Below are 18312 nucleotides of genomic sequence, written 5' to 3'. Positions count from 1 at the left end.
ACCACAGGTAAGACCAAGGAAGCTGGAAAAGCTGCTGCAGCATAAGGGGCGCGTGGAGATCCTGGTCCCTGAAGCCGTGTGGATGCCCGTCTCCACACTGCTCGTCTATAAAACTGCCATGGAATGTCTGGGTTGGCTCATGGGATGTCTTCTCCCCCGGCAGAGGATGTGAACCAGGGCCTCATTCGGTACGTGATGCATGAGGAGAAGGCTCAGGAGACCATGGACAGCTTTCAGTTCCTAGTGAAGGACAGCAAACCCAATGTGGTCAGTGGCAACATCTTCCATATCCAGTGGTCTCTCCTCAGCTTTACATACACAAGGTAAATGGCACGGGGTTTACAGCACTCTTCTGACAGATGGGCTCTTACCTGGAGGTTGAGCTCTGTAATATGTTATTGGACCTACGGCACAGAAATTAAATTCTGGGGCACTTTCTGTCATGTTTCTGCCTGTGTTCCACTGGCACCCCGTCAGGAGCGAGGTCTCGCTGCTGTGTGCTGTAGCCTCACGGGTGGCATGCCTGTTGGATTAATTAACGCTGGCAATTTCTAGGTGGGCCGGGCATGTGTTTGTCAGTGAGGAGAAATACCTGCAGGGTTAAACCATGGAGCAGGTTGCTGAGTAGCTGCCATCTGCCCAAGTCCCTGGTGATTAGTGTCCCTCGGATTTTCTGTGTAGACAACAGTCAGCCTGAATCTGCGGTGCTTGGTACCAGCGTAAACACACAAGTTTTGCTCCCCAACCTGTTATTTGTGTCTGCTTGATGCATTTCCAGCTACACCGTCCGAGAGAGCGCAGGCTCCGTGAGCGTCACCGTGAAGCGGATCGGTAACCTCAACCAGTACGCGATCGTCCTGTGCCGCACAGAGCAGGGAACGGCCACCTCTGGCTCCACTTCGCAGCCGGGAGAGCAAGACTACGTGGAGTACGCAGGGCAGGTGGGTGGGGGACACCAGGAAGGGGAAGGTCTGACCACGCATGCCATCAAGCCTAGATGGAAGAACTGATAAAAACACAAGGGAGACTATTTCCTTTCTAAAAATGTGTGGGTTATTTGCTTTCAGAAGAGGGTCCCCTTTCTTTCATCAGTTTTTTTATGTTGACAGATAGGCTTTGCAGCAGTGTTCTGGCAGACCACAAACGTTCCAGGTTTGCCTGAGCGGCAGGAGTGTCACTCCTGATCGTGCAAAAGGCTAAAACCGTGACCAGAAGGGGTGGGGGCCCACAGCCTCCATTTGCTGCTGCCTTTGACCTTCCCGAGCCATTTGGCCTTGGTTGAAGTCAGTGTCTGATGCTGCCCACGCACGGGGTCTGTGACACAGGCAAGGGTGAGGCAGGGAGGACGGAAAGTTTCAGACCCCAGTCCAAAAAGAGCAGCCCCCTTGCTGCCTTCCAGGTGCAGTTTGAGGAGCGGGAGGACATCAAGGCCTGCACCATTATCGTTAACGATGACAAGGTGTTTGAGAACACGGAGAGCTTTGCCGTGGAGCTCAGCATGCCGGCCTATGCTCTGCTGGGGAATGTCACCCGGGCCACGGTCACCATCACGGACCCGGAGGACGAGCCCACCCTGCAGTTCGACAGGAAGACGTACCACATCAGCGAGAGCGCTGGATTCCTCTCCGCTCCTGTGGAAAGAAAAGGTGGGTCGAGCCGGACAGAGTGACTTTCCGTGCCGCACAGGAGGGAAAGCGGCTCTGCGGGCGCTGCTGTGGGTGGGTGTGCAGAGCCTGAATCCCCACGGCAGAGCGGGTGGGTGGGGAGCCCTGGAGGCAGTGGTCAGCCTAGCCTCTGGGCAGAGAGGTGAAGCAAAGGTTGCGAAGGCTGCCTAGAGCTTGGATTTTAATTCTGGTTTTTTTTATAGATAACCGAAGCAGTTTAGTGCCTGTTATCCTGCAGTCTTTTAGCACATGACTAGGCTTACTGCAAAGCTGCCGAGGAGTCTTTGCGGCATATAACTTTGCCAGGCACAGGCAAACAACTGTTCCCTGTTGGCAGGCTATTAACAGTGACCCCCAAAACAAGTGGTGTTCTTTGGGGTTTGCTTGTTTATGATTTTGGGGTGATACTTTGGTTTTTTAGAAGGAGCTTTGCGGCACAACTGAAATGCAACAACACGGGGCAGATGGGGGTTTTCTTTTCATTTTTCCCAGCTCTGCTGTAAGATTCACGAACGTAGTTAAAGCTCCTTACTTTGGGATTAATTTCTCTTTCCAGCATCAGGAGTAAACTCATGGATTTATTTGTTGCTTCTCTGTGACCTAGGTGCCGTGTTTGATGTGGACCCTGTCATTGGGCTATATATTCTTTAATAGGCACGTGCCACCCGCTTCCTGATCATAGTAACCAAGAGTACAGATTTGGAGGTAGACCTAAGCCAGCTTCTATGCAAGTTTAGGAGAAGGGGCGGTGTTCTTTTTTACTCCTCACCCTCTTTTCTGAATGCTGCTTTATTATTTAAGTGAACAGTGTCTCCACCAAACAGAGTAACAGTATTGCCATAAAGTTATGACTTTTCTGTTACATCTTAGGGGATACCAGCAGCACTGTGTCTGCCATCTGCTACACTGTCCCCAAATCAGCCAAGGGAAGCAGCCTTTATATGCTGGAATCTGGCTCTGACTTCAAGTCCCGTGGGATGGTGGATGACAGCCGCATCGTCTTTGGTCCGGGTGTCACCACGATGACATGTGATGTCATGCTGATCGATGACAGTGAATACGAAGAGGAAGAGGAGTTTGAGATCGCATTGGCCAATGCCTCAGATAACGCACGCATTGGCAGCCGGGCTTCAGCCAACGTCTTCATTGGTGGTCCCAACGATGCCTCCACAGTGTTCCTGGGGAACGCTACCTTTACTGTCAGCGAGGCTGCAGGTGAAGAGTGGCAGGGAGCTGCCCCGAGGCTGCTCCGCAGCACGTTGGGGTGCTTTCAGCAGCAAGAGGTATCAGAAGGAGCAGTTCAGGGCACAGCAGGAGAACTGTGAAAGATCTGCAGAGGGTTTCTGTTCTTCCCTCTGCCCCTGTGGGGAAGGCTGGGGGGGTTTCTCTGCAGTAGCCTGTGAAGGGCAAAGGGCATGCTGAAGGGAAAGGGGTGGTGTTGTGGTATGTGGCTGCTTTCTCATCTTGGTTCTCTCATGTGCAACTGGTGATGCAGGAAACATTGAGATTCCAGTCCTCCGACAGGGACCTGATCTCTCAACCCCCGTCTCAGTGTGGTGTGCCACTCGGACATCAGACCCTCCATCTGCCAGCCCAGGAATCGATTATGTCCCCAGCTCCAGAAAAATAGACTTCAGGCCAGGCAAGACAGAAGAGGTGAGGAGCCACTTTGACTTCTGATGAGCCTGCTCAGTCTGGTGACGCTTCCCTCTTGTTTATCTGCCTACTCTATATTTGCCTGTTTTGAAAATCCTCTTAGGGCCTCTTGAGAGTTATTAATGAATCTGCTAGGCACAGGCTCACAACTGATCAGCCCTCCAGCCAGAGGAGGCTTGGTCAGACCACCTCTCCCAGGATAAAGGTGGCTGCCTGTTCTCTGAAATGATATGCCAGATTTATCTAGAACATTGTTTCCCTTGGTTAATGAATTCAGAAGAGGCCTGACATAATGACTTTACATTAGACACCCAGATGCAGGTGCCAGGAGGGATGAAAGCTTTGCATCTCTAAAAGCAGGACTTCTGCTTTCCTTCTAGTTCTGCACTCTGACAATCCTGGATGATGCGCAGTACCCAGTGATAGAAGGGCTGGAGACATTTGTTGTTTATCTCAGCTCACCCCATGGAGCTGAGCTGACAAAGCCGTTCCAAGCGATCGTGGCTATTAATGACGTCACCCAAGATGGTAAGTTATCCATGGCAGCTCTCTCTGGCCCATCCTAGCCTCTTCCTTAACACTCCATGCAGCAGGAGGCTAGTCCGAGTTAGGTTATTTCTAGGCTGGATTTAGCCTGTTTTCCTGGGATCACAGAATCGCAGAATGGTCAGGGTTGGAAGGGACCTCTGGAGATCATCTAGTCCAACGCCCTGTTAAAGCAGGTTCTCCTCCAGAGCGGGCTGCACAGCATTGTGTCCAAGTGGGTTTTGAATGTCTCCAGAGGAGACTCCGCAGCCTCTCTGGGCAGCCTGTCCCAGTGCTCTGTCATGCTCACAGTAAAGAAGTTTTTCCTCACATTCAGCTGGAGCTCCCTGTGCTGCAGTTAGTGCCCATTGCCCCTTGTCCTGTCACTGGGCACCACTGAAAAGAGCCTGGCCCCATCCTCCTGAGACTCCCCCTTAAGATATTTGCAGACATTGGTAAGGTCCCCTCTCAGTTGTCTCTTCTCCAGGCTAAACAGGCCCAGCTCTCTCAGCCTTTCCTCATACGGGAGATGCTCCAGCCCCTTGATCATCCCATTCCACTTGGCAGCCCTGTTTCTTTCTGTGCTTCACTGTCCACAAGAGCTTGGAGTCTATGGAAGTGCAGAATTAATTTTCCTGTAGTGTCCCCGCACGTTCAGCCACGCATTGCCTCCTCCGCTCAGAGCTGGCCACATTCCATGCTTTCTGTGAGCTAAAGCCCCCCTCACTATGAGAGAAAATCTCACCACGTGTTTATTTTCTCTTGTCTTTTAACATCTCTTGTGTTTGCTTGCCTAAGGAAAGCACACACTGTATAATCTAACTCTGTAGTAGTTATAATAATTTCTGCCTTTGCATCGTTTGTTGATGTCTGCCCTCCTTGCTGCCAGCTGTTTGTTCCGTGTCTGCCCGCAGACAGTAGAATAATGCTTTGAGCATCCATTTCAGTACTGAGCCCTGATACGGTCCCCTCCTGACACACCTCGCAAACATACCATCCCTGTACCGCCGGCCCTGCCTGGTTCTCCAGCACATTGCAGCCGCGCCAAAATGGTAGGGAAGGAACAAGCATCGTCAGCTGTTGGAGTCAGGTGGCTCAGTCATTGTTTGTTTGAAACCAAATCCTGTACTGAGGCACAGTGAAGCTGCTGTTTTATCCCCTGGCTGCCAGGCTCCATGCAGCAGTTCTCCCAGGGTATATCTGCCTCCATTAGCTCCTGTCTTTCTGGATCTTCAGCACTGCTTGACCCTTTTTATTACCTCCTACAGTACCAAGCATGCAGTTCACCAAGGATACGTACACGGTGAAGGAGAAGGAGGGTACTCTGCACATCCCCATCTTCCGCACTGGGGACCTGAGCTATGAGTCCTCGGTCAGGTGCTACACCCAGAGCCAGACAGCAGAGGTCATGGAGGACTTTGCAGAGAGAAGAAATGCAGAGGAGTCTCGCATCACTTTCTTGAAAGGGGAGAAGGTGAGCTGAACCTGGCTTAGAGGAACAATGAAGAACCATTGACGGAAGAGGTTCACATCTCTTCCTCAGCTCTGCATTGTCAGAGGGAGCTGGCAGAGGTTATCCAAACTCGTCTCATAGGTGCTTAAAGTCACAAATTCTGCTCCTGGAAATATGACACGACTCTGAAAGGGTTGTTTATTTCATGATAAAATTGATTAAAATGTGATATGCAAATTGTCTGCGCCGGTAGGACTCAGGATTGTTGTAGCTGCTGGTTTGTGGAAGCAGGTGTCTTCACCGCTGTGTCTTATCCCAGAACTGTGTGGTTTGTCCACACTGAAGCAACAGCCTTGAAAATAAGAGTTTCTTCCAGGATTGACAGTACTCGGACACTAAACCCTAGACAGTGAAGTACCGTGTGGCCTTTAAGGTGGCTTCATCAGATTTACAAATGTTTCCTGTTTTCTCCTGCTTACTTGGCTTCAGGTGAAGAACTGCAGTGTTTATATCAGTGATGACTCTGCCTTTGAACCAGAAGAGCAGTTCCTGGTCTGTCTTGGTAGTCCACTTGGAAACCATTGGAGTGGAGCTAGGGTTGGGAAGATGGACGTGGCAACCATAACTGTCACCAATGACGAAGATGGTAAGCAAGGATGCTCAATGAGGATGTGGTTGTAGTGTAGGATGCACGTTCCCAGGTAGTCAGCACAGTTGCATCAACACTTAGCAGTTTAATTTAGTACACATGAATGCTTTCAGTCGTGTGGTCACAGCTCTGTGTGCAGATCTCGGATGCAATGGCTTTGTGCAAGGGGCTGGTCTTAAGGGAGAGATTGAATAACAATGGCTCGAACCCCCCCATTTGTCCCATTTCCCATTCCCCTGCAGCTGCACAGGGAGTTGCCGTGCTTCCCCTGGGAGATGTTGCCTTCCCTCCACAGTGTCACAGCCTGGAGAGATCCATGTGGAAGAAGGAGGATGCCAGGTCCCTCTGGTGTCACTGCTGATGGGGCTGTAGCACCATCACGTGCCATGGGTTTGGGGGCATGTGGTTCAGTGGGAGGCAGGGGATGGGAGAATCATTTGCCATATGTGTTGGGGTTTGCCCCACCCTTGCCCTAGTTCACATCCAACCCTTCCAGCTGCAGCTGGCCCTGGCTTTGAGGAGGCCCTTGCTCTGAAAATCTAAAAGGAGCTGAGCTTAGCTCACCTCAGTTGCTGAATGCTCTTCAGCTATAAACAGTCAGCCAGTGTGCAAACCTGAGGCTTTTTCTTCACTGCTGTTTCTGTAGCACCCACCATTGAGTTTGAAGAAGCTGCGTACCAAGTGCGGGAGCCGCCTGGCCCAGAGGGTGTTGCCGTTTTAAACATCAAGGTGGTCCGGAGAGGGGATCAGAACAGGACCTCAAAAGTCCGCTGTAGCACCCGCGATGGCTCAGCTCAGGCGGGAGTGGATTACTATCCCAAGAGTCGAATGCTCAAATTCAGTCCAGGTAAAGGGTCCTTGGAGGGAAGGTTAGAGGTGGTGGCATGTCCAGGGACATTTGGGGTATGTCAGAAAGGAGGATTGAAGGGCAGTCTTCAGGGGATTTGGAAAAAGCGACTGTTTGCATAAGGTTTACAACACAACACACAGGTCTGTCTGCTCCTGGTGAAGTGAACTGCATTCGTTGTAAGAACGCATAATATACCCTTAGATTTTGGAGTTTAGATTTGATGTGGGGTTTGATCTTGGGTTCATCGCAGTCTTTGTGGGAAGAAACACCTACCCGGCTTTTAAGCGTGTTACAAGTGGGGTGCAAGTCTTTCCCCCTTCCCTCGCGTTAGACATTTCCTTTCCCCTCTCTGCCCTTCTGGTTGCCTGATCGTTCTCAGGTCAAGCACACCGGTGTTCTGAGCACCAGCCCAGTGCTCAACAAGCAAAGTGCCAAGCTGCTGCCCGAGCAGGGGGGCCATGAAAAAAAACGAGGGAACGAAAGCGGTGGTGAGCTCTTTGCTGAGCAGACTGTCAGTGCCTGAGGAGACAGAGATGGTTGAGACTTTCTGCTCGCTGGAATTAACATCACTTGAAAAAATTGGAAGGCTATCCCAAATCTTCCCATGTTTTCTCTTGTGTACTACATTTTATCCCTTCATAATGCCCTGCTGGGTAAGAAGGATCTGGAGTTTGGTTGGTTTGGGGTTTTTTTCTGGGTTTTTTGGTAACACTTTTTAAATATACTACATATCACTGTGTGGTCTTTTAAAGTGTGGTTCTTCTGGGCTGCAGCCTTGCACTCTGCTATAGCTGTAATTTTGTTACACAAAAAGGCTGAACTGTTAAACGGTGGTCAGAACTGAGAAAGAAGCACTGACATCTGGCAGGTGAGCATAAAGTGGTCTTCAGGGGATGTAAGGCTCAGCAGAGATCTTTCAGGATCCAGTGCAGCAGCTCAGACCATGTTGCTGGACCAAGAAACCCTCAGCAAAGTTCTGCATACTGGTGTGAAGGGGAGAGCACAGATGCTCGCAGCAGAGGTGGGGATGTTCTTTGAATCATAGATTTTTACTAGACAGGCATTATTAATCCTCAGGTGGCATCTGCTAGTAAATCTGTCACCTGATCAATTGGATCAGTTGTCATAGCTGAAGTTTTATGTATAGAGTAGACTGCTGTGTGGACAGGGCTAAATTATTAGTAGCAATGAGCGGAAATAAAATTTATAATGCATATTTTATCATAAAGTTTCAGCAGTCCTAGCCTAGACCAGCTGTGCAGGTTTTTTATGAGAACTTTAGAGCAATATTTGATGATGAATCGAATTCTCTCTATTTCTCTTGCCTTTCCTCTCACAGGTGTGAACCACATCATATTTAAGGTGGAGATCATGTCGAATGAAGACCGGGAGTGGCACGAGTCCTTTTCTCTGGTGCTGGGTCCTGATGATCCGGTGGAAGCTGTTCTTGGAGATACCAGCACTGCAATAGTGACTATTTTGGATCAGGAGGCAGCAGGGAGCTTGATTCTACCAGCACCTCCCGTGGTGAGTTGCCCATTGCAATGGCTGTGATTTAGTACCCTTCAAGTACAGACTGAAAACCCCAGTGGGATTTCTGAAATCAAATTAAGAGCTACAGTAATGTAGCGGCTTGGAGCATGTGGGAAGGATTGCCTTTTCTGCCCCTTCCCTCTACCCCAGGTAAATGCTGCCATCTTGCATCCATACAGGTTGTCACTCTGGCTGATTACGACCGGGTGGAAGAAGTGACCAAGGACGGCGCGAAGAAATCCCCTTCCCCAGGCTATCCGCTCATCTGTGTCACTCCCTGTGACCCTCACTTCCCCAAATACACAGCCATGAAGGAACGCTGCAGCGAAGCTGGGATCAACCAGTCTTCAATACAGTTCAGCTGGGAAGTCGCGACCCCCACAGATGGGAACGGAGCCAGGTCACCTTTTGAAACCATCAGTGACAACACACCATTCACTAGCGTCAACCATAAGGTGTGTGGCAAGGTACCGGCATGGCGAAGGTGCAGGAGCGTGTGGTGTAAGGCAGGGAGGGCTTGCAGCAGCTCTGTCCGTCTGTGTGATCGATCACTCACTCATGTGTGAAATTTGGTTGCATCCCTGCCATTGGATAGTCATGCACCTGGAAAAGTGGCTGTGCCTGGATAAGAGCTCTGCACGCTGACATGACCTGTGTTACCAGGGTTTGGCTGTGGGACCATGTGCTTGCCCTGCATCCTGCTCAAGCTGCAGGCAGGGCATAGCTCGTGGGATGAACTGCTGTTCCTTCAGGCACTCGTTTTGCTGCACTGCTCTGTGTGTGGCCTGACACCTCGCTCTACCCGGACTGTTCATGTCCTGCCCCACAGAATTACTGTTTTCCTCTGGGGACTTTTCCCAGGCGCTCCCAGCTGTGATGTCTCAGCTCTTTTGAGGCATCCAGGTGTGTTTCTAGACCATGCCTACTCATGCATGAGATATTTTTAGTGGGTAGCGTGCCTTTCAGTTACACAGAGATTAATATCTAAAATCTCAGGTTTGGGAATTGGCATGAGACATGGGTGCTTCTTTAGGGATTTTTTTCTTTTGGCTTCAGAAAATTTAGCACTGTTCTTCACTGAGCCTACTAAAAGCACAGCTTCTGTTGATGTGGGAAGTAGCTGCAAGCACTCAGACACTTCAGTAAATCCCTGGTGGCAGGAGACAGATGGAGTCTGGCAGATCATAACAGCTCAGGCTCCCTCTTCCTCCCCACCCCCCCAGTATGTGGGCAGAGTTTGGAAGCTGTAAAGCACCCGACATACTCGAGCATCTACTGCGGCGTAGGTAGTGAGGCCAGTCGCGCTCACATGCCCAAGTGGCCAAGCAGGTGTTGGCACACGCATGCTCCTGGTTAGTGTTTGCATGTGCCTCGCCTCTGTGCTGCCTCAAAACCCCAGGACAAAATGATTTTGCTACGCAGCCAGACGTTGCAACACTGGTGTCTTTGACCCACAGGCTTGTTTCTCCCTCCTCGTTCCGTGCAGGTGCTGGACAGCATTTACTTCAGCCGGCGGTTCCACGTGCGCTGTGTGGCCAAGGCTGTGGACAAAGCTGGCCATGTGGGGACCCCCCTGAGAAGCAATGCAGTTACCATAGGCACGGACAGTGCCATTTGTCACACCCCTGTGGTGGCAGGGACAGCCCGAGGGTTCCAGGCACAGTCATTCATCGCCACACTGAAGTACTTGGATGTTAAGCACAAGGAGCATCCCAATAGGTAGGAGCCTGGAGCGGGGAGAGCGCAGGCCTTCACCAGGCCCCTGGCACTTGCGGAGCTGGCTTGGGTCGAGAGGAGAACCTCAGATGGGTCTGAAACCGCATCCCTCCGTGCAGCGTGACCTTTTGAACAGCACAGGGTGCTCAGGGCACTGCTCCTGTACCCTTCCTTGCACCCTTCCCTGGCCTTCCCCTCAGGAAACTGGAGTTGGTGGGACAGCTTAAGGAGCAATGTGTAGAAGGGGGAATGTAGTTGAGACTAAATACAAGGCTGCCACTAGCAGGCTCACCCTGTCTGTGCTGGGGCTGCTGGGGCGGGTTTTTTTTTCCACTGTCTCATCCACTCTTTGTTCCAGAATCCACATCTCAGTGCAGATCCCCCATCAGGATGGTATGCTGCCCCTCATCTCCACCCTGCCACTGCACAATCTGCATTTCCTTCTCTCGGAGTCTATCTACAGGCACCAGCATGTCTGCTCAAACCTGGTCACCGTCAGAGACCTCAGGGGCATCTCAGGTAACCTTTAAAGCCGGCCTTTGCTTTCCAAACTTGATGGTAGGGAGAAGCCAGTAAAGAAATGGAGAGAAGGCAGCTTTGCCTTCCTCTGGGCTGTCTTAATATTACGTTTATAATAATTACTCTTCCTCTACTAATAGCAGTGAACAGAGTTGCCCAGTTGAAGAGGAGATAAGATGCCTGGGGATGTTTACTGGGGTTAAGCAGCATTGCTCTGTGTGAGGAGGCTGGAGTGCTGGTGATTTTCTGCTTTTCAAATCTGTCTTGTGGTATCCGTGTGGTTAGAGAGGGATCCACAGGAAGGAGATCATTGGGTCCGTGTCACCAGAGTCTCCTGCATGGCAACAAGAAGCGGTGAAAGCAAATTCACTGCTGAAGTAAATGTGAGAGCCAGAGGAAAAACGCAGTTTGTGTCTGTGACACTCGGGGTAATGCAGCCCGTGATGGCTCCGTGGTGAACAGGGGATCGTTGTGCTTCATTCTGTTCATTTCATACTCACGCTGCTCTGCATTTCTTAAATTTTAAGTTCAACCTTTAATTAATAGCTTGCTAAGTGTGGGTTTTAGGATCCTTAGCCCATTCCTATAACAATTTCCCGTTTTCCCCTACACATTCCCCATGTGTACTCGGTTTGACCTCTAGGATAATGAAGGGAGAGGAGCCCATTGAGTTCCTGGTATAACAACAGTGACATGACTTGAGAGTGAAAATGGGACCTCTTGGCCTCAAGCTCTTTAAAATCTGGGGTGATCCATGTCCTGATGTCTCTTAATCCCAGAGGCAGGGTTTCTGGATGAAGTGACCTATGACAGCATCGTTCTTGGTCCTGGCTATGACCGCCCTTACCAGTTCGACCCCACAGTGAGAGAGCCGAAAACAATCCAGCTCTATAAGCACCTCAACCTGAAGAGCTGTATCTGGACTTTTGATGCTTATTACGACATGACTGAACTAATTGATGTTTGTGGAGGGTCTGTCACCGCTGACTTCCAGGTGAGGTGCCAGTTCCAAAACTCTTCCACGTAATACAGATCCTTCTCAATTCTTAAGCAAAGCTCCACTTTGTGTCCGTGTGTATTTGCTGTTCTGATTTATACAACTGGATATGGCTTTTTCCCACTTTTACCTAAAAAAGAGCGGTGTTTTGCAGAATGCACTTTATTCATTTATTTTTGTTGGGGTAACAATAAAATAACAATAAAAAAATAAGATAGGTTTTATTCTCTCAGTCTTCAGAGCACCCATAAAATATTTTTTTTAAATGTAAGGATGTGCTGGAAATACAAAACATTCTTAGCTGTGCTCCGTTCTTTTACAATTTTGACTGTATTGTTAGCCAATATAAATGAGCAAAGAACAGAGTAGAGGCACATCAGTTTGTACTCTGCAGTGGAGCAAGGTCGTGGGAATTTTTAAGTAATGTCTTATAACTGACTGGCAGACCAGAAGCCAAAAATGTTCTATAAAATAGTGGCTTTCGCTACTAGACGTGTCTCACTGCCCTCTCATGGATGGATTATACATGTACATCCCACTCAAATGAGTATCTCATCTTCCTTAGGTTCTTGTATTAAATTCCCAGTCGGAATGTTATGGCCAACCTCATCTCTTTTAATTCCTGCCAGTCTGGAATACTTTGTTAACTTCCCTTTTATAGTTCCAATTACTTGTGGAAATCCAGAGGAGCTACTTGAGCTGAACAACTGTATAATTTAGTATGCAGAGACTGGCACCAAGCAGTCTGGAATGTCTCTCTGAGCTCTTCCAGGGGCTTGCAGAGTACAGCTGTGCTCCACAGATAATAGATAATATATCTACAGATATATATATATATATCAGATAGATATTAATATCCACAGATAATAGCTGGTGTACGTACAGCCGGAGAGCTGTGGTATTTCAGATACTCGTAGGGCCAGTCCTCAGCAAGCAGAATTGCTTATTTTTAATTCATGGAATTGAAAACTCGGGGGGGGCGGGGGGGGGGGGTGTTTGAGTTGAAGTTGTGACCACAGCTCCTTTTGTACCAGGACACCCGTGTGCTTTAGCACTTACCCTTAATTAAAATGCAGTTTTGCTTAAGTACCTACATGTAAAAGTAAAGAAAGTTCAGGCAGTCACCTCTGACTTAATCGTAGTTTTGTAGTGTGTGAGGAGTCCTCTGTGCTTGCATACTTCTTCCCAGAAATTCATTATTATTTTTCAAATGGCAGTCCACCAAGAACTTTTTTGCAAATCAGCTAATTGTTTGCCAATAATGCTCAGTCTTCATTGCAGTGATGACATTATATTGCTTTAGAAATACTTTGTCCCCACATTACCCTCCCTGTGTCTAGGACATCCATGGTCCAGAACTAAAAAGGAGCCTTCTTTTGCAGGTACTCTGGCTTTTTTTTCTTCATTTGCAGAGCAGAACACAGATGCAGTGGGTGCTGCGAGGCTGGGCCAGTGTCACTCCTTTGGAAGGTGCATAACCACTTTTTGGGGGTTTTATCAAACCACCTTTTTGGGGTTTTATCAACAGGTACGGGACTCTGCTCAGTCCTTCTTAACAGTCCACGTCCCACTCTACGTGTCCTATATCTACGTGACAGCGCCAAGAGGTTGGGCTTCTCTTGAGCATCACACAGAGATGGAGTTCTCCTTTTTCTATGATACCGTTCTCTGGAGGACAGGTAGGTCCAAGGCATTTGGAGGGGTAGGGGAGAATTGGTTTGTTCTTGGGTTTTTTTCCTTTTTCTTGGTTTCTGCACTGCTGCTGCAGTCCTGAGGATGGGTAGCACTCACTGAAGTGGAGGGCATGGAGGCTGAGTCCAGCTGTGCCTGCATCTGTGTCAGCTTGGTAAGGGGCTGTCATTTCCCCCCAGCCTCTCTCTGTTCATGGGAGCCGTTCTCACTGAGCCTTAGAAAGTGCGGCAGGAAAAGAGCTATCGCTTCATCAGTCTCCGCAGGCAGGCACAGGTTGCTCTCAGTGGGATATTTGGAGTGATTTCTCTGACACTTTTCAGTGATTCTCGTGTGAGAGCTCAGTCATGTTCCTCAGCCTCCTGGCTCTCACGGATGGACTTTTTCCCATATTATCAGCAGTGCTCCCACCTGCAAGCCCTAACTCCTTCCTATCCTCTGCTGGTGGTTATAGACCTAACATCCGTGCATCTATATGTGGATTATCCTGTGCCTGCAAGTCTTCTATTTCCAGCCTGTTAATTTTCCTTTTCCACAGTCTTTGTGTGTGCTCTGAACCTGCCCGTGCCTGCAACCCTGAGCAATATTGCTGCTCGGAGGGCTACGAGGAACAGGCAGTGCCTCACCCTGGGTTTTATTCTGCTAGCAGTGACACTAAGTATTGTGGAGGGGGGACTGGCAGAGCTTTGGTCATGGAGGGCCCCTCAGGAATTAAGGCCAGGAGTACCTACAAACAATTGTCTGCAACTTTACATAATAAGTAAGTTACATTCACAGGCTACTCATAGGGAGAGCTCAGTATATTTATTTCCTTGATGCTTGAGTGAGACGTAGGCGGCACATGTGGATAACGGAGGAAGTGTATAGCAGACTCACTGGAGAATGATCCACATTAAACCATGCCTTTTTGGAGCTCTCTGAAATGCTGCTGGAGCTACGTGGGGCTGAGAGAGCCCACCTGAGGGCTGACTGTGTTGTGTGGCTTTTTTCTCGCTGCACTGTGCAGGGATTCAGACGGACAGCGTTCTCTCAGCCCGGCTGCAGATCATCAGGATCTATATCCGTGAGGATGGCAGGCTGGTTATCGAGTTCAAGACACAGGCCAAGTTCAGAGGTGAGAGCGTTAGTCCTGATAGAGGAAGAAATCAATGTACAAATACAGATTTGTTCTGAAAACACAGGTAGCTGAACAAGTCCCTCTTCCCTTGAGAAGTCCCTCTGTGTTGAGGTGTGCGGCACGGGGTCTCCCCGTACTCTGCCTTACCTGTCACCTCCTCATCCTCACCCCAGGGCTTTTTGTGATGGAGCACCACAGCCTGCCAGATATCAAGTCTTTTTTAATGACTCCAGACCACCTGGGAGGGATCGAATTTGACCTGCAGCTGCTGTGGAGCGCTCAGACTTTTGACTCTCCCTACCAGCTCTGGAGAGCCACCAGCTCCTATAACAGGTGAGGACTGGGGGTTCGGCCACCTTCAGCAGCTTCCCACAGCACGATGTGTTTCTTCGGCAATGAATGTGCATGCAGTTAGCAGCAGCAGTGCAACAAATCCAGGCCTGAAAGAGGAATCCCTGTTGTCCTTTCTGCAGCCACAGCAACAGCATGGAGCGGTCAGGAGGCAGAGCTCGCAGGGAGCTGCTGGCAGGGCTGAAAACACTCCTCTAGCGGTTGTCCAAGTAGAGGGAAAAATCATTTCACGTCCTTGTAAATGCATTTTTCTAGCAGTTAAGCCAGCCGGTAGGTAGATAGCAGAGGTGATGATGTATTCAAGGTTGTTTTGCAGTCTGCAAGTTAAAAGCAGGATTTCATGTCCACAACTGACTTAATCAGTAGTGCTCTGCTTGGTGGAGGTAGGTATATTAAGATCTAGAAATAGTTGGTTCACTTTTATAAAAAATTCCTTTTCGTTATTAGTTCCATTTGTGACTGTTTATTCTTACAGTCTGTGCTCCTTGCACAGAGGGTCAGATTAACACCGCAGGTCAAATTTGCCCCCCCTCTGACTGCTGGAGGAGATGGATGTTTCTGGGGCGAGGGAGAGGTCCTGCTATGAACTTAGTCTTGCCTCCTTACGCTAATTACAAAACAGTGGATGTCAGGCAAACGCATCAGCTGGGTTAACAGCTTCGAGTCTGGTTTGGTGACCACAGCATCTCCTCTCTGTTCCCAGGAAGGACTACTCTGGAGAGTACACCATCTTCTTAATCCCCTGTACTGTGCAGCCCACGCAGCCATGGGTAGAGCCTGGAGACAAACCCCTGCCCTGCACGGCGCACGCTCCTGAGCGGTGAGGAGTCCTCGGCGGGGCAGCAGCAGAACGTTTGGGTTGTTTGTGTGGTCCCAGCAGGCATGTGGCACCTACAGTGGCAGCGGGAAGGGAAAAGGGGAGAGAAGGAGCTGGGCTGGTTGTTGGGGTGCTCCAGGCAGTCTGTAGTATGGTGGGGTCTGTTACTCCTGAGCGCAAGGCAGGTGGCTTTTCTTTCTTTAAAAAAAAAACAAAAACAAAAACAAAACCAAAAAAAAACCAAAAAACTTTATGAAAAAAAGTTGCCTTCATCTGCGTGCCTGCCTTTCCTCTATCACATCTAGCCAGACCGTGGACTCCCAGGACAGGGGCTGTCCTGAGCTGTGGTATGTCTCAGCCAGTGGTTTTCAGAAGCCCAGCCCGCATGGCCTTCGCTTGTCCCCAGAGAGAAGGAAAATCGAAGCTGTCGAGAGGAGGCTGCAGCCGCTTACACAGAGCTCTGCATCTTTACTGGGAAACTGGGGCAGGGTGGGGGGCAGCGAGTTGCCTTGGGGTGAATACTGCTGAAGTGTGGGCTGCTGGGCTATATATAAATAGTAAAGCTGGAGGGAAGAAAGGTGACGCGGACTGTGCAGGTCCCCAGTGTGTAACTTCAGGTGTGTCCAAACTAAACCTTTCCTTTTCCTTTTCTGTCCCCATTTTAGATTTTTGATCCCGATCGCCTTCCAGCAGACAAACCGCCCAGTTCCCGTCGTCTACTCCCTAAATACAGAGTTTCAGCTCTGTAACAACGAGAAGGTGTTTCTGATGGACCCCACCAAATCTGAAATGTCTCTGGCAGAAATGGATTACAAAGGGGCTTTTTCAAAGGGTAGGATTTATTTTCTTTTTCCTGCTTGTTCTGCTTATACCTAATGTTTCTGTCATCATGACTTCGGTTCTTCTGAAAGAGAAGGCTAAAATTCAGAGTTGGCTTTGCCTTTTTTATGGCAACAAATGGCATTTTAAGCGTTACAGCCCTGTAACAGCATGACAAGAATGTGCTGTGGCGCAGTATTTTATCACCTGCACATGCAAATCAAAACACCCACAGGCAGGTGAGCCGGCACGTTTGGCTCCAACAGTGGGTCTCTTGTCAAACTGGAGAATTTAACCTGACCTCCCGACCTCCTCAGGGCAAATCCTGTATGGCCGCGTGCTCTGGAACCCCGAACAAAACCTAAATGCCGCTTACAAACTGCAGCTGGAGAAGGTCTATCTGTGTACAGGCAAGGATGGCTACGTGCCCTTCTTCGACCCCACGGGCACCGTCTATAACGAGGGGCCCCAGTATGGCTGTATTCAACCCAACAAGCACCTCAAACACCGATTTCTCCTCTTGGTAAGTTTTCTGCTATGGACAAAACTGCAATGTTGAGTAATATTTGTGATCATGTCCAGACCATCTGGTCACTCGGCCTCTTGCTGACCTAACAGACCTGGGAACTAAATGACCGTCTGACTTGTGCGGCGGGATCACGCTTTTATTCACACACTGTTCAGCACGTGTCAGCTGTTTCAGTTTGCCTGTTCTCCCTAGCCTGACTGCCCCAAATGATGTAGCATTGTTGCTTTTCTGTTCCACTTCCCCAGGCACCCCCAGACCCCGCAGCACCCTGCGGAGTCCCCAGGCAGACCCTGCCACCCCCTCAGCCCCCTGCGCCTTTGTGCAGCCACAGAACAAAGCGTGGTGCCTGTGCAAAGCACCTCCCTCACCTGTGAGGGGTCTGAAATGCTCACAGAACTGTCCTCTGCTTCTGCTTTCTGTTTGGTGGTGTTTTTTTCCCTGGCTAGGAATGCATTCTGGCTACAAAGGGATGGGAAGTGAAATGCAGTGGATTTTTTGCAGTACTGAGCAGATAGATGCAAACCACAAAGACGAGATCAGTTTTTCCTTATTCTTTATCCATGAGTGCTTCTTAGTCTTAAAAAAGAAAAAAAAAAAACAAACCAGAAATTTGGAAGAAAAAGAAGTTAAGTACCAAACTCTTAAAATTTTCCTTGATCTCTTGCTTCTGCTGTGGCTCGGAATTGACTAGACTGGCATCATATAAAGAGAGATCTATTTACCAGTTACTCAGAAATTCTTCTTGTATAAATCTCCGATTAGTTCCCAAGATGCATTCACCTCTCACTACGTGCTTTGTAGTTAACATTTGCCAATGTCCTTGCTGGCAGCCCCGTTACCGCTCACGGGATAAGGGTAACGTTAATCGTGTTAATTTGGCATGCATGTTTGAGCAGGCTGGCTCAACTTTTCTCCTGATCTTCAGATCTACAAACCTAATATTAAGACAATCAGTACTAAAACAGTATCAATGTCTACAAACCATATAGGTCACAAATATTTTCTGTGTGGTAAGCTATGCGTTTAAAGAAGTGTCCACGGCCATATGTAGCTGTGGAGACCAGGCATTTGGATTCGATTCCTGTGGCAGTACGTGGGTGTTATTTAGTGACCTGGCTTCTGGCTTCCCTTTGGAAAGACAACAGCATGCACTCCTCTTCGTAACTCCTCTCTCATTTCCAGGACCGAAACCAACCAGAAGTGACAGATAAGTATTTCCACGATGTGCCTTTTGACGCCCACTTTGCTTCCGAACTGTCCGAGTTCCATTCAGTAAGCAGCATGCCCGGAGTCGATGGATTTACTCTCAAGGTGGATGCTCTCTACAAGGTACATACTGAGCGGTATCCGTAGCCCAAAACTAACTTCCCTGGCCAGGGTGTCCCAAATACTTTGTGAACGGTAAGCTCTGGGCCTGATGCTGCCTAG

The 18312-nt window shown here is 49.2% G+C and overlaps 1 protein-coding gene across 1 annotated transcript in view; it reads left to right on the top strand.

Moving 5' to 3' along the window:
• FRAS1 (Fraser extracellular matrix complex subunit 1) overlaps positions 1-18312 on the top strand; it is a 173629-nt gene that overhangs the window by 153689 nt on the left and 1628 nt on the right. The window contains exons 52-72 of the mRNA XM_055706880.1: positions 164-323; positions 779-941; positions 1400-1646; positions 2535-2879; positions 3160-3320; positions 3701-3848; positions 5114-5319; positions 5788-5944; positions 6594-6794; positions 8137-8324; positions 8510-8785; positions 9817-10049; positions 10405-10565; positions 11345-11559; positions 13091-13241; positions 14258-14365; positions 14542-14701; positions 15423-15539; positions 16202-16368; positions 16673-16878; positions 18067-18213. Coding sequence (XP_055562855.1) covers positions 164-323; positions 779-941; positions 1400-1646; positions 2535-2879; positions 3160-3320; positions 3701-3848; positions 5114-5319; positions 5788-5944; positions 6594-6794; positions 8137-8324; positions 8510-8785; positions 9817-10049; positions 10405-10565; positions 11345-11559; positions 13091-13241; positions 14258-14365; positions 14542-14701; positions 15423-15539; positions 16202-16368; positions 16673-16878; positions 18067-18213 — 3917 coding nt within the window. The remainder of the gene's footprint in view (positions 1-163; positions 324-778; positions 942-1399; positions 1647-2534; positions 2880-3159; positions 3321-3700; positions 3849-5113; positions 5320-5787; positions 5945-6593; positions 6795-8136; positions 8325-8509; positions 8786-9816; positions 10050-10404; positions 10566-11344; positions 11560-13090; positions 13242-14257; positions 14366-14541; positions 14702-15422; positions 15540-16201; positions 16369-16672; positions 16879-18066; positions 18214-18312) is intronic.

This window comes from Falco cherrug, chromosome 1 (assembly GCF_023634085.1).
Source record: "Falco cherrug isolate bFalChe1 chromosome 1, bFalChe1.pri, whole genome shotgun sequence".
In the NCBI taxonomy this organism is placed as follows: Eukaryota; Metazoa; Chordata; class Aves; order Falconiformes; family Falconidae; genus Falco; species Falco cherrug.
The sequence above is the reverse complement of the archived record's forward strand: the minus strand, read 5'-3'. Positions and strand labels throughout refer to the sequence as shown.